The sequence below is a fragment of the Vairimorpha necatrix genome, chromosome 1 (genome assembly GCF_036630325.1).
Source record: "Vairimorpha necatrix chromosome 1, complete sequence".
NCBI classification, from domain to species: Eukaryota; Fungi; Microsporidia; family Nosematidae; genus Vairimorpha; species Vairimorpha necatrix.
The window spans coordinates 1,211,595-1,225,485 of record NC_088816.1 but is presented as its reverse complement, the minus strand read 5'-3'; the positions used below and the strand labels follow the sequence as shown (position 1 = coordinate 1,225,485).

The window sequence follows — 13,891 nt, the reverse complement described above, 5'->3', positions numbered from 1 at the left end:
AATTAACCTTTATTGTGCTATTTGACGGAAGAGAATGTACATTATAAAATTTTGTATTTTTGACGTGTAAAAAAAGACAATTCCATAAATCTTATGTAATTAGAGAAGTTTATACATAAAAAATTAAAAATATCAAAAGATTTTAGAGCAAATCAGAATAAATATAGTATATACAAAACAGACATTTATTTATTTTTTTCTTTATTGGCTAGTTCTCGCAAGTTGAACCCTGATTTTTTTGTTGTCTTCTTTTATTTTAGTTTCGTCAATGTTATAATTTTTAATAATATCATTTTTATTTGCATCTTTCATGTATTCTGTTTTATAATTATTTTTTTCCTGAAATTCTGATTCTGCCAATAGTGAAATAATATTGTATATATTATATGTTCCATAAACTTCAATATTTTCACTTTGTTTTGCAATTACTGTATTCATTATATCGATTAAATTCAAATGGGCGGTTTGATTTGGCCCTTTTCCGCTTTCAACCAAATCATTTTCCATAGTATTTCCAATTTCTTTCAAAATTCCAAAAGATTTCCCGACGACCTCTTGTTCATTTATATATCTTTCCGCTTCAAAAAATAGAAATATCTTAATTAAATTACATTTTGTCCTCATATTGTTAGATATCTTTGGTGTAATGCGATTTTTATGAAAAACTTTTTTCTTTAATAGGTCATTTAAATCATATTTGGTAATTATGTTGTCTTTGACTAAAAAATATCCAAATAATGCATCCGGCCGATCTCCTGATCTCATAAAAATATTTTCTATGAGAATCTCAATTTCTTTACTTTTCAATAATATATTGAATGCATCGATCACTTTGTAGTTTGTATTTTTTATTAGACCGTGGATTCTTTCAAGATATTCCATACTTTCAAGATAAAATTCCTGATCTGTAGGAATTTTAATATCATTTTTAATATACCATTGCAGTATACTTTGTTTATCTTTTACTAATTCAGTTGATTCGCAGTCTTTCATGCAAGGGCGTGTAACACATGAAATATCCCCCTTTTTACTTGTAAAAAAATCAGCAATTATGCTTGAATCTCTTACAAAAAAAATATCTTCATATAAATCAAAACACATCCGGTAAATGGCCTCTTTTTCTTTTAAACGCCGTTTTACTATGTCTAGTATTTCTTTATTGGATATATAAAAGCAATAGTGAATATTGTTTAAAAACCTACTGAATGAAATGCCGTCATATTTTACAGCTTTTTTAGAGTAATAAGTGAGGTTCGTGTATGAACTATTTCTGTATTTTTCGCTACCAATGTTCATTTCTGACTCGTTCCTAATAATCTCAAAAAAATGCTTTTCCTTATACTTATCTTCTTCATAAATTTCTTTAAAATGAAATTGATCTTTGTTCTTTGTTTCTTTTCTTTCGTTATTTCTTTTTCTAATTTCTTCTATAACTTCTTTAAAAGTTATTGATTCACTAGAATCTATGTACTTGTTTAAATCTTCAACGTTGTACACTAGAAAAAAATTATCTATTTTTTTCTCCTTCCAAATTTTCGCCAGCTCTTTCTCATATTCATCAACAAGAATCTTTAATGCAGAACTTTTTTCATATTTAATATTTGTATACAAATAGTTTTCATGTTCGTATATGCTCCATACAAAAGATTGGCGCGAAGTCCGAGTATGAAATCCGTCGGAATTTTGGAATCTTGGTTTTATGTATGCTTGATAATATATTTTCGTAGTATCAAGTGGCCAATAATCCCCTCCTTTAATTTTTTCGTTCCACCAGTTCTTTATGGTTTCGTAAAACAATTTATGATTTGCTTGTGTAAAAACAATCATTGAAAAGAAATGCATGATAAACATAATGGGGTCAAAAAACATTATTTATATTAAAAAAAAGAGCAGAATGCCCAAAGCTCCCTTTCAAAGCGTGTTACTTTTTTTTATAATTCTATAAAAAATATTGTAAAAAAGTAGCAAAAGGAGACAAAAAATTTTAAGCACTTTTGAAGTTAAAAAAACAAATGTATATTAGTAAAGAAAACAGATATTAAAGTATGTATTGCAATTATTTAAATATATACGATCCTTTTAACTTTTCAGTATTTTTTTTTCTTGGTCTAGTATATAAAAGGTTTTTTAATAAATACCTTAAAAAATAGATTAAAAAGGGCGCTTTTTGATCTTTGATCGGAATTTTTATTAAAAAATTCCGAATCCTTAATAAAAAAATTTGAATATTGAATTTTTAATCAAATACCGAAGAAAAGCACGAAAAAATCAAGCCAGTACAGAGGCCTTTTTACAGTATTGACAATTGTTTAGAATCATTGATTGAGTTATACGTGTTGATTGAACAGAAAATATGTTTTAAATGCAGTGAAGTTGTGAAATGAGTAATATTCAATGAGAAGAGATTAGAAGCGCAGTATACAGGCATACGACCATTCGCAAAGTGCAAAATTATTAGTAAATAAAGTAAGCAAGTTGCCCTCGAATGATTACTGCGAATGTATATATCTAATTCTATGTAGAAGTAGCTATTTTTCATTAGAAGTATAATTGGAAGTATCATTATCGAAGGTGTTTATGAAAAAAAAACTTATTAAAAATTTTTTTTAGAAATGCATGTCTTTAGTCTAATTATTGGTGGACTGCTAAAATTGTCCTACTTGATGAGTAAATTAATTGTAGAAAATGTAAAATAAGATATTTAACAAGTTCAGACGATTAAATTTCTGACATAGTTTGGATATTAGGCAATATAAAAGCTGATATTCTCCCCCCCCCCCCAAAAAAAAAAAAAAAAAAACTTTAAAATTAAAAGAGCGGAGAGTAAGACCGCCGAGTGTTCGACAGAGACTTATAAGTGTAAAATAGGAATAGGTTCAATTTTACATATTGATGGTCATCCAAGTTATCTAGGTGTGATTCGAAATTTTTGCCTCGTGCATAGGGCTGTAAACCTCTCTATCGAGTTTAGATCTCTAGTTGGAATCTATACCAACAATATAGAGCATTTAGTGCAAGTAAAATCTGCAATGCCAAAGAACATAATTAAGCGTATAAAAAAAGATACTTGGCTTATTGAATTTATGTCACGTAAAAGTTATTGTAAAGGTGACGATTAAATGAGTTTCTTGGTTGTGATATTGATTTATTATCAAATTTATTTAACTAAATTATATTTCTACTATTTTTTCCTATTTCTTCTATTTTTTCTATTACAAGGGAGTTGTCTTGGATTCAGCAAATACCAAAGAAGCGCCAAGGGCTGGGGGTTCAAATTTTATTATACAATAACAATAATATTGTCCGATAAAACTATAGTGCGTGTATGACAGTATAGGCAAAAAACACAGTTGGGACCTACAATGACAAAAAATTCGTTTGTACAAACAATAGAACGAAAATTCTGATATAAAAAGAATAATAACGCACAACAAAGCCTAAAAAATTTTTAAAGGCTTAACATGATGGATTTGGAAATTTTAAGAACAACTTGCAGATCTATTGCATTATTGAAGGTATGTTTTGCTTATGCGTCACGACATGGAAAACGGTTGTAAAATAGAACAATAAATATGCGCAATGTCGTGGTTGGTGCAAAACACAAATTTTTAACTTGATTGAGTTATAATTATAGAATTATTATTTAGTCTCTATTATGTCTTGGGAGGCTATTTGAATTGCATATAATAACATGCTAGAGATGTCAGAGAAAGCTGCACTCATATAAACAGATTTAATACTATGCTCTTAAGATAAATCCGATAAATTGCGATCCTGCAACACAATTCATTCGTTTTTTAACCTGAAATTTATATGCTATTTGACTGCAGAGATGTAGTATAATTTAAAATATTTTTTTAAAATGTACAAACAATTTATAAAACTTGATAATCAGAAGGAAAAATAAACATTAAAAATACATAGATCTAACCGCAATAAATGTTAAATTAAATGTTTAAAAAAGACCTTTATTTTTTTTTCTTAGATAGATCCCTTTAGTTTGTCCATCATTTTCTTGTTATCTTCTTTTACTTTATTTTCGTCAAGCTTAAGGTTTTTAATAATACCATTTTTATCCACTTTTTCCTTGTATCTTGTTAAATAAAATCTATCAAGTCGAGAATTAGAATCTGCTAATAGTGAAATAATATTGTATATATTATATATTCCATAAACTTCAATATTTTCACTTTGTTTTGCGAAAACTTTATTCATAATATCAACCAGATTTAAATATTGGATCGTTTGATTTGGTCCTTTTCCGCTTTTAATCAGACCATTTTCCATAATATTTCCAATTTCTTTCAAAATTTGAAAAGTTTTCCCGACTACCTCTTGTTCATTAATATATCTTTCTGCTTCGACAAATAGATAAATCACAATTAAACTAAATTTTCTATTCATTCTGTCAGATAACTTGAGTATAATGCTATTTTTATAATCTAAGATATTATTTATGTAGTTATTTAAATCATCTCTGCTAATTATTTTCTCGACTACTAATAAATATCCAAATAATGCATCCAAGCGAGCTCCCGATCTTAGAAGAACTTTTTCTATGAGAATCCCAATTTCTTCACTTTTCAATAATATATCAAATGCCTCAATTCTTTTAAGATTTAAACTTTCTGCTAGATCTTTGATTTTTTCCAAATATTTCATACTTTCAAAATCCAAATTCTGATCTGTGTAATTTGAGATATTATTTTTCTTATACCATTGAAGTATATCTTGTTTATCTTTTACTAAATTATTTAATTCGCAGTTTTTCGTGTATCGAGGTATACTTTTTAAACCATACGATTTATACTCTGCAAATAAATCCAAAATTTTATCAGAATCTTTAATATATAAAGTATCTTCGTATAAATCAAAACACATCTGATATATAACTTCTTTCTCATTTAGACACTCTTTTACAATGTTAATTATTTCTTTCTTAGAAAGTTCAAAACAATAGTGAGTTTCGTTTATTTTTATCCTAAATAAAATGCCGTCAAGGATTTCTGTTTTTGAACAATAATTGGGCTGCGTGTTTGTACTAGACGGGGACGCCCAATAATTAAACTTAAAATATGGTTCACATCTAATCATGTCAAAAAAATGCTTTTCCTTATACTTATCTCCTTCATAAATTTCTTTAAAATAAAATTGATCTTTGGTTTTTGTTTCTTTTCTTTCGTTATTTCTTTTTCGAATTTCTTCTATAACTTCTTTAAATGTTATTGATTCACTAGAATCTATGAACTTGTTTAAATCTTCAACGTTGTATACTAGAAAAAAATTATCTATTTTTTTCTTCTTCCAAATTTTCGCCAGCTCTTTCTCATATTCATCAACAAGAATCTTTAATGGGAGACTTTTTTCACATTTAATATTTGTTAACAAATCCTCTTCACGTTTATGATTGCGCTCTTCAAAATATAAGCGCGAATTCCAACTATAAAATCCGTCGGAATTTTGGAATCTTGGTTTTATGTATGCTTGATAATATATTTTCGTAGTATCAAGTGGCCAATAATCCCCACCTTTAATTTTTTCGTTCCACCAGTTCTTTATAGCTTCGTATAACGGGCTAAGTTCTGCTTGTGTAAAAACAATCATTGAAAAGAAATGCATGATGAACATAATGGGGGTTAAATAAAATTTTTTTTTATATACTAAAAAGGGGCAAAATGGCAATCAGCCCTTTTTAGAGGATGTTTCTCTTTATTTTTTATCCAAAAATGAAGTTAAAAAAACGGAGGAGCAAGTGGGAAATTAAACTTTCTAAGTACTTGTGACATTAAAAATAACAAAGGAATATATTTATACTAAGAAAACAAATATTTTATCATTGCATTGCAATTATTTAAAGTTTTACGACCTTTTAACCTTTCAATATTCTTTTTTTTGCTGATTTAGTATATATAAAGGGTTTCTTCATAAATCTTCTTATATACTAGACCAACTTTTAAAAAAAGGAATACCAGACAGACAAGAATAATTTAACGCATATTCTACAATCTAGCAAATTTTTTAATGAAAAAAAATGCTTATAAAATAATTAGCATTAATTAGATCAAAAAGTTTAATAGCATATTTTATTATTAAATATTATAGACATATATATATATATATAAATTTGAATTGATATCTTTAATGTTTGAAGATAGTTTATTTTAAGTGCTACTGTTTGCTTCTCCTTTTTTGCGCTCCTTTTTTGGTAAATTTATTGTAAATACCATCTATGGAGAGGTGTTTCGTATCCCAGCTTAATTTTATAAACTCCTTTACAAGTAATAAAATGTTAATCAGATCTTCTGCCTTTTAATTAATTTTAAACACAACAGATTTATTTACTTTTTTCAACCATAAGTACTTAACAAGTTTTGTTTCCTTCTTGCTCCTTTTTGCACTTCATTTTTAGAGCGGAAAAGTGATTAATCTAAGAGTTTATGTTGTTTATGCATCTTGCCAGTGCTCTCTATTTATTTTAATAAGATTGATCAAGTATTATCTTTTTTAAGAATCCAATGCATAGTAAAGATAATTCTTAGTAAATAGGAAAATATTTATGAGTTTAAAAAACATAAAAATAAGAATTTTTGTTTTCAAATATTATGCTACTTTATTATACCTTAAATTTTTTTTTAGTTTTTTGTTATTCCACTTTTTTCTGCTTTAAATTGCCAAATAAAGTTTAAAATTAAAACTTCTGCTTTTCTTTTGGTAATAAGCTAAAGTGAAATGCTTCAATAGCACTAGATGATAATTTTTATGTAATTTTTCGAGATATAACGGTAATCGGGATGCTTTCTTGACAAAAATTTTACAAAAATATCTGTTTTCGTTATAGTAATAATTTTTTTTCTAGAAAGATTTTTTTTTGATTTTTCTTGAATGAGTGGATAACGCATTTGTTATTTTTCAATAATATGCAGAAAAATCAAGTAAATTCAGATAATCAATTCTAAAAATAAAATTTAAAACACATAATAAATCGAAACGACGCATTATTTATCGAAAATAGAACATTTATTGGCCAAAGTCGGCTTTAGTTAGGATGTTGATATGGGGGAAGTGTTTGCCTCTTTTTTAAAAACTGGAGAAAATAATGCGAACAAGAGAAGAAATAGCGATCTTATATAATGATTAAATAATGAAAATTGGAGTATTTAATTCTAAAATGAAACAAAGAGGAAAAAACAGAAGTATTATAAGGTATTCATGAAGTATATGTTAAATTACAAATTCTATATAAGATCAAATTTAGTTACAAGATTATAGGCTATATTACATTACAACATTACAAGTACTAAAATGCAGATTCTTGGCTATCTTCGTAAGTATTTTCTCAAATTTTTTGCGATTCAAAAAATCAAATGCTGCAGCATTTAAAAGTGTTAAAAAAATACTTTTATAATTATTATTTTTCTAGTATAGAAAATCCAGGTGGCGAGAATATAATTGTAGAAATTGATGATACTAAGATCGGAAAGAATAAACTAAGGATAAAATAATAGAAATTTTTAGTGTTTATGAATGAAAAACGTATCATTTAATGTAGAATTGTACAAATATATTAGAAAAGAGATAAAAACAGACTTACTGTGCTTCTTTTAAATAATTAAGTTTAAGCATCACAATATAGAGTGATATACAGAAGCCTATCATTCTTTAAATACTATATTTAACCAACATCATATAGTAAATCATTTTATATATTGCAGAGATTTAGATGTAATAGCTCATACCAATTCCATTAAGGTAAATGGCGATCTCTTTAAATAATATTGTAGAAAATAGAAACAGATCCGTCAAAAGCTCAAAATTTAATTAGAAATATGGTTCAAAAAAAAACAACACTTCAGTGTTTGTAGATTTTTAAATTATTTATTCTACTTTAGTTTTTGTTTCTTCCTCATCATTTACTTTCCTCCATTTTTATAAAAAACAAAAAAAAAGCTATATCGGAATTTGGTAACTTAAGCTGACTTTAATGTTATATTCGTGTTTTACTAAAAAATTACACAGTTGTTTAGTCTTATATAGTACATTTAAAAAAATAAAAAACGATTCTTTTTTTGATTTTCGCCTTATATCTTCAAAATTATGGCAAAAGTATACAAATAATTTTTGTGATTACCATGACATATTACAAACTAAATATTGTATTTTTTAGATTTTTTAAATTGTTACATAAACATTATTTCTCTGATATTTAACTAAATGATTCCTCTTTGTACATTCCTAAGGGCGCGTACATTTAGCAAAATAAATAGCACTATTATATCTTGTTTTAGACATCTTTAATGAAAATCATACTTAACTGTGTATTTATATGTTTTCACTATTTTTAGTTTACTCGTTTATTATGTCTTTTTAAAATTACTTATAGTTATTTTTTTAATAGAATACAACAATTAATTTGGTGTTAAAGCCACCTATTTTCCATGAATTCAACTTTATGTGAAAATCTTTTTGAAAAAAAATTTTGGATTTTCAAAGTGTGAAAAAAATTATTAAAAAAGAAAATGAAGACAGATATATGATATTTTATAACATAAAGAAATATTAAAAACATATTCGCCAAAAAGTTTTATATAAATTTACATTTTTCTTTTCTTCGTATGATATATTAAGTCAAATATTTTAACTTTGTGGAAAAATTCGTAATTTTCATTTGTAGAGATGGTTTTTATAGTCCCCAATTCTTTTATAGTATTAGTACAATCCCATACAATAATTCTCTGACGCAATCTGTAATTATCAATCTTATGTTCTTAATAATAATTTTTTTTTTAAAAAAAGCACGCCTTTTATAAAAATTAATTATAGAATCACAAAACGAATTTAATATAATTGACCATTGGAGTGCTGCGTTTTATTTTATTTACTGAAACTATAATGTATTATTAGTAATAATTCTTTGCATCATTACAAAACATCAAACCCCCTTAAAATCTTTTCCTGTGATACGTATTTTCTCTTTTTTTATTCATCTATTTTAACTATAATATTAATCCAGTTTATAAAATTTTCATTAAATTCTTATTTATCTAGCTTGCCAATTGTAGAACTAACATATTTTCTATTTTTTTATAAATTCGCGTTATTAACTTATACACACTATTCCGTCTCATATTGTGATGATTTTTATGTGTATTGGAAAACATAGAATTTTAAAAAAAAGAAACCCCGTGTTTGCATGTTTACCATTTACTCCTTATAAATACATGTTATCTTGCTCTTAATGTGTTCTTGGCCGAAATAATACATTTTCGTTGTGATAGTTATTATTTTATGTTATATATTCTTATATTTTTGAACCCCATTATGGAGAATAAATACATGGGGGCGATACCAAATCGTGTGTTAACAAGTGTTGGCTGTGGTCAAGAGGCCAGAAAACATTGCAAGAATATAAGATTATTATGTATGAGATCAAAGTTATTGAGTGTAGAAGCAATGAAGATTTGAAGAAAATTATTTTTGAAAAGGGAAGTTTGGAGCTGAAAATTTTTATGGTTATGAATATAAGTTTAGAGGATCATCATGACATGATAGGAATACGACTAAAAGAGATTGTAAAAGATTATGAAGACGGAGAAGAGAGATTTAGAATGATTGAAGTGGTCACAAAGAAGTTGACGAAAGAAATATATACAGAGGAGATAGAGCGTAGGAGACGGTATGTGAGGTATATGTGATGTTTTTATTGTGAAAGATTAGGACATAAAAGTAATATATGTTATAATAGATACAGAGAGGAGAGAAATAAACAAGAATGTGAGAAGATATATCAAGAGAACAACAACGGCAGCGATGGAAGATATTACAGGAATACGTGGGCTGGTAAAAGGCAAAAGAAACAGATAGAAGTTAGGCCAGGTTCACCATGGAAACGAACTGGAATTGTTAAAGACATTAAGAAGAGAGGTTATGAGACGACAACATTCAAGGGGCTGACTTTAGAAGATGTTAAGAAAAAATTTAAAAACGTGATTGACGAAAATAAGGGGAAAATTAAGTATTGTAAAATAGAAATATAAAATCAAGACAGAAGCAGGGGAAAAAGTCGTTAGGAAGGGACAGATGATTCCTCAAGCGCATAAAAACGAATTAATGAAGCACTTAGAGGATTTAGAGAAAAGAAATGTAATTAAATGATCAACCTCTGAATGGCGGAATCCGATAAAGGCTATAGTTAAGCCGGATGGGAGCATACGTTTGGTCAGTAATCTTATGGCCCTGAACGATTTAGTAGAGAAGGATCCATATGAGTTGTGTAACATCAGGGATATTATTAGGTTTACGCAAGGCTCTAAGATTATGAGTGTTATTGACCTTAAAGAAGCCTTTTTGGGGGTTGAGATAGAAGAAGCGGATAAGCATAAGACCGCGTTTGAGTTTGATAAGAAAGTATACGAGTGGAACAGCATTGTCATGGGGTTTAAAAATTCGCCACAGATCATGCAAAGGATTATGAATAAGATTTTTGAGAAGTATTTGGGAAGAGGAATAGAAGTTTAATGGATGATATTGTGATATATGCCAAGACTAGAGAAGAACACGACAAATTGTTTTTAGAGGCAATTAGACTGTTAGAAGAGAATAACATGAGATTAAACTCAAAGAAGATACAGTATCGTCAATCTGAGGTTAAATTATTAGGAGTAATATTGAATGGGCAGGATATGATGCCATCAGAGATAAAAAAGAATGAAGCATTAGAATTTCCGAAGCCGCATAATGTAACCGACGTCAAAAGATTTTTTGATTAATTGGGTGGTTCAGAGGATTTATAAAGAACTACGCAGAGAAAACGATACACATGACAGATTGCTTAAGAGGGAAAAACAAAAGTTGGAATTGGACTGAGGAGTTGGATATTGAATTTGAGAATATGAAAAAAGTGCTTAAGAATTTAGGGAAATTGAGGATTGTTAATTACGAGAAAGAATTTTTATTAAGAACGGATGCGAGTAATATTGGTATGGGAGCTGTACTTATGCAGAAAAATGAAAAAGAGAAATGGGTGCCGGTACAATGGGCATCAAAAAAAATTACTCAGAATGAAACTAGATACGGAATTAGCGAGAAAGAGATGAATGCCGTATATTGGGGCATAAAGAAGTTTGAGTATGAATTGGGAGGAAGAAAGTTTAAGGTTGAAACTGATCATAAGGCTTTAGCAGAAATAAGAAGAAAGCCATGTTTTAATAATAATAGTAGGATTAACAGGTGGATAGAGATGATCCAAGAGTTTGATTTTGAAATCGAGTACAGGCAACCCGATCAGATGGTTGTTGCTGATGCATTGAGCAGGATTCATGAGGTAAATGAACCGAAGAGAGAAGTGATTAGACAAAGAACAGAAAAACAGATAGCGGGAAAATGGTTAAAGCATGTTGAGAAAGTCGGGGACAAGGAGTACTAGAATTTTGATTTTGGCCGTAGAGCGGAAATACCTGCAATAGGTGATAGGTTAGAGTTAATGAAGAGGTACCACGAAGAACAGGCCCACAGAGGACTAGGAAGTGTCTATTGTGCTATGAAGTTTGACTATTATTGGCCAGGAATTAAATAAGATATAAAGATGATGATAAAAAAAATGTGAAAAATGCCAAAAATACAATAGGAAAAAATCAGGAGGATGCGATTTTATTGCGACAAGTAGATACCTAGAAAAGGTGGCAATAGATTTAATCGATTATAGAGATTTGAAGAAATTCGTTTTAGTGGTCATTGATTACTATACGAGAGTCGCATGGGGTTGCGTGTTGAAAGATAAGCGTGCTAGCTCGATAACTGGATTTATAGAAAATTTGTGTAGAAATGGTAAAAGACCAAAAGAAATCATATCGTACAATGGAAGAGAATTTGCAAATGAGGAATTTCGAGAGTTATGCAGAAAGTTGGATATAACTCACAGAAAGACCAGTATTGAATCACATAAAAGCAATGGGAGAGTTGAAAGAGTTATTGGTACGTTGTAAGAATCTGTTTTAAAAATGAATCCCAAAAATAGCTTTGAAGAAAGAGTTATGAAGGCCTTTGAGATTTATAATAATAGTTACCATGAAGGTCTAAGATGCACACCATTTGAGGCAGTTAAAGATAATACGGGCAATGTAATGCTAAGAAATGGACCAGAAGGAGATTATAGTAGTCGATTTAAAAAGAGATATATAGACAAGTTCGTCGAAGGACAGAGAGTGCGAGTTACGAAGAGTGAAAATTTAAAGGGGTCTAATAAGTATGAAAAAGGTAGGTTTTTGGATATTGGGACGATTAGGATTGTGTGTCCAGGGGATTCTTATGTATTAAAATTAATGAATAAGCGATTAGTTAAGAAGAGGTACTATGACTTAAAAGATCTGCTTAGGGTTGATGATGACGTAGGAGACTAACCGTCTTGGAGGGGGGATGTTTTATATTCTTATATTTTTGAACCCCATTATGGAGAATCTATACAACATATATTTTCAACAATATATTAATCTTTTTTTGTCTTTTGTCATTACAAAAGCTTTTTGTTAAAATGTTTTTGTGGTATTATTTACCACATTATTATATTTTCCCTCCAAATGAATTTTCTAGAATTTATCATATATATAAAAGAATTTTATTTAATTTTTTACCCCTCTTTTTTATGACTTTGAAATTTCTAAACGATATGTTCTGCACTTATTATGTTACTATAATAGTGTTTTTAGATTTAATGTTTCATTTTGATAATTAAAGATGCGTATACTATATGTTAATACTTTTTCGTTTTAATTATTATTTCTGTACAACTCAGTTACAAAATATCGTCAGAATTGTTTTTTAGAATTTATTTAACCCTTCTAGAAAAAATTCACAAAAACATTAACCAAAGAAAAAGTTGAATATAGGTGTCAAAATTTGAGCTTAGAAATTCCCAGAATCATTTCAATGAGACTCATAAATGTTTTTAACTCATCTTTACTCTTTATATGCTACTAAAAAGTATTTTTCAAAACGTACAATTTCTTTTCTTATTCAAACCAAAAATGGAAGATCAAAAAAACAAAGGAGGAAGTAAATGCCACAAACAAAATAAATAAATCCCGTTTTCAAAACGGGAAAGCATACGCTAGTTTTTCTATAAATATTTTCTTTTTATTTTACCCCACCAAAAAATGTGGAGAAAACCGGAGGAGTACCGAAGACAGCGTCAAGAGTCGCTGCATCCCCAGAAGAGGGAGAACTATGCCCAAGGAGGCCAAATTAATAAATACTATATAAATAACAACCAAACTTTAACACCCGGGAGAAGCATCATAGAATGCTATCTGAGGAATGGCCAACTCCCGGGTAATACCTCAATGAGCTCATTAGTATTAGGAAAAAGTAATAGTATTGAGAAACAAAATGATGGTGAAGCTTATACCACATTTGATAAGACTATAGAAGGAACTACAATAGTAGTTAAAGAAAAAATTCTAAAAATAAGAAATGTAAAACGAGACTGCAACCTTAAGCATCTCGAGCTGTTTGAAGAGCTAGGAACGGCTAATAAATGGAACGATGAGCAGATGGGACTCATCTACTATTCTTTGATAGAAGACTTTAAGGTGAAAGATAAGCTTACAAAGAAAAGCTTTAAAAAACTAAAAAAAGAACTACTAGAACTTATATATTCAAAAAATGATGTAGCTTTACTATTAACAGAGATGGAAACTATAAAACAGGTAAATTACGAAAGTATAGAAGATTACTATGAGAAAATAGAGTCGATGATTGAAATATACGGACTATCTATGAACCTATCAAAAAAAGAATCTGATGTTAGATTGCAACAGACTTTTGAGAGAGGATTAGGCAGATCAACTGCCATTGACATTTTAAAATCAGGAATGAAAAACAAGGGAATAGACGAAGT

General features: G+C 28.5%; 2 protein-coding genes across 2 annotated transcripts; both read right to left on the bottom strand.

Moving 5' to 3' along the window:
- Positions 1–201: 201 nt before the first annotated feature.
- VNE69_01267 (uncharacterized protein) lies at positions 202–1,851 on the bottom strand (the record flags this gene model as incomplete). Its single annotated transcript, XM_065472402.1, has 1 exon — positions 202–1,851. The coding sequence occupies one exon, from the start codon at positions 1,849–1,851 to the stop codon at positions 202–204; it is 1,650 nt and encodes a 549-aa protein (XP_065328474.1).
- A 2,130-nt stretch (positions 1,852–3,981) lies between these two features.
- VNE69_01266 (uncharacterized protein) lies at positions 3,982–5,628 on the bottom strand (the record flags this gene model as incomplete). Its single annotated transcript, XM_065472401.1, has 1 exon — positions 3,982–5,628. The coding sequence occupies one exon, from the start codon at positions 5,626–5,628 to the stop codon at positions 3,982–3,984; it is 1,647 nt and encodes a 548-aa protein (XP_065328473.1).
- Positions 5,629–13,891: the final 8,263 nt, after the last annotated feature.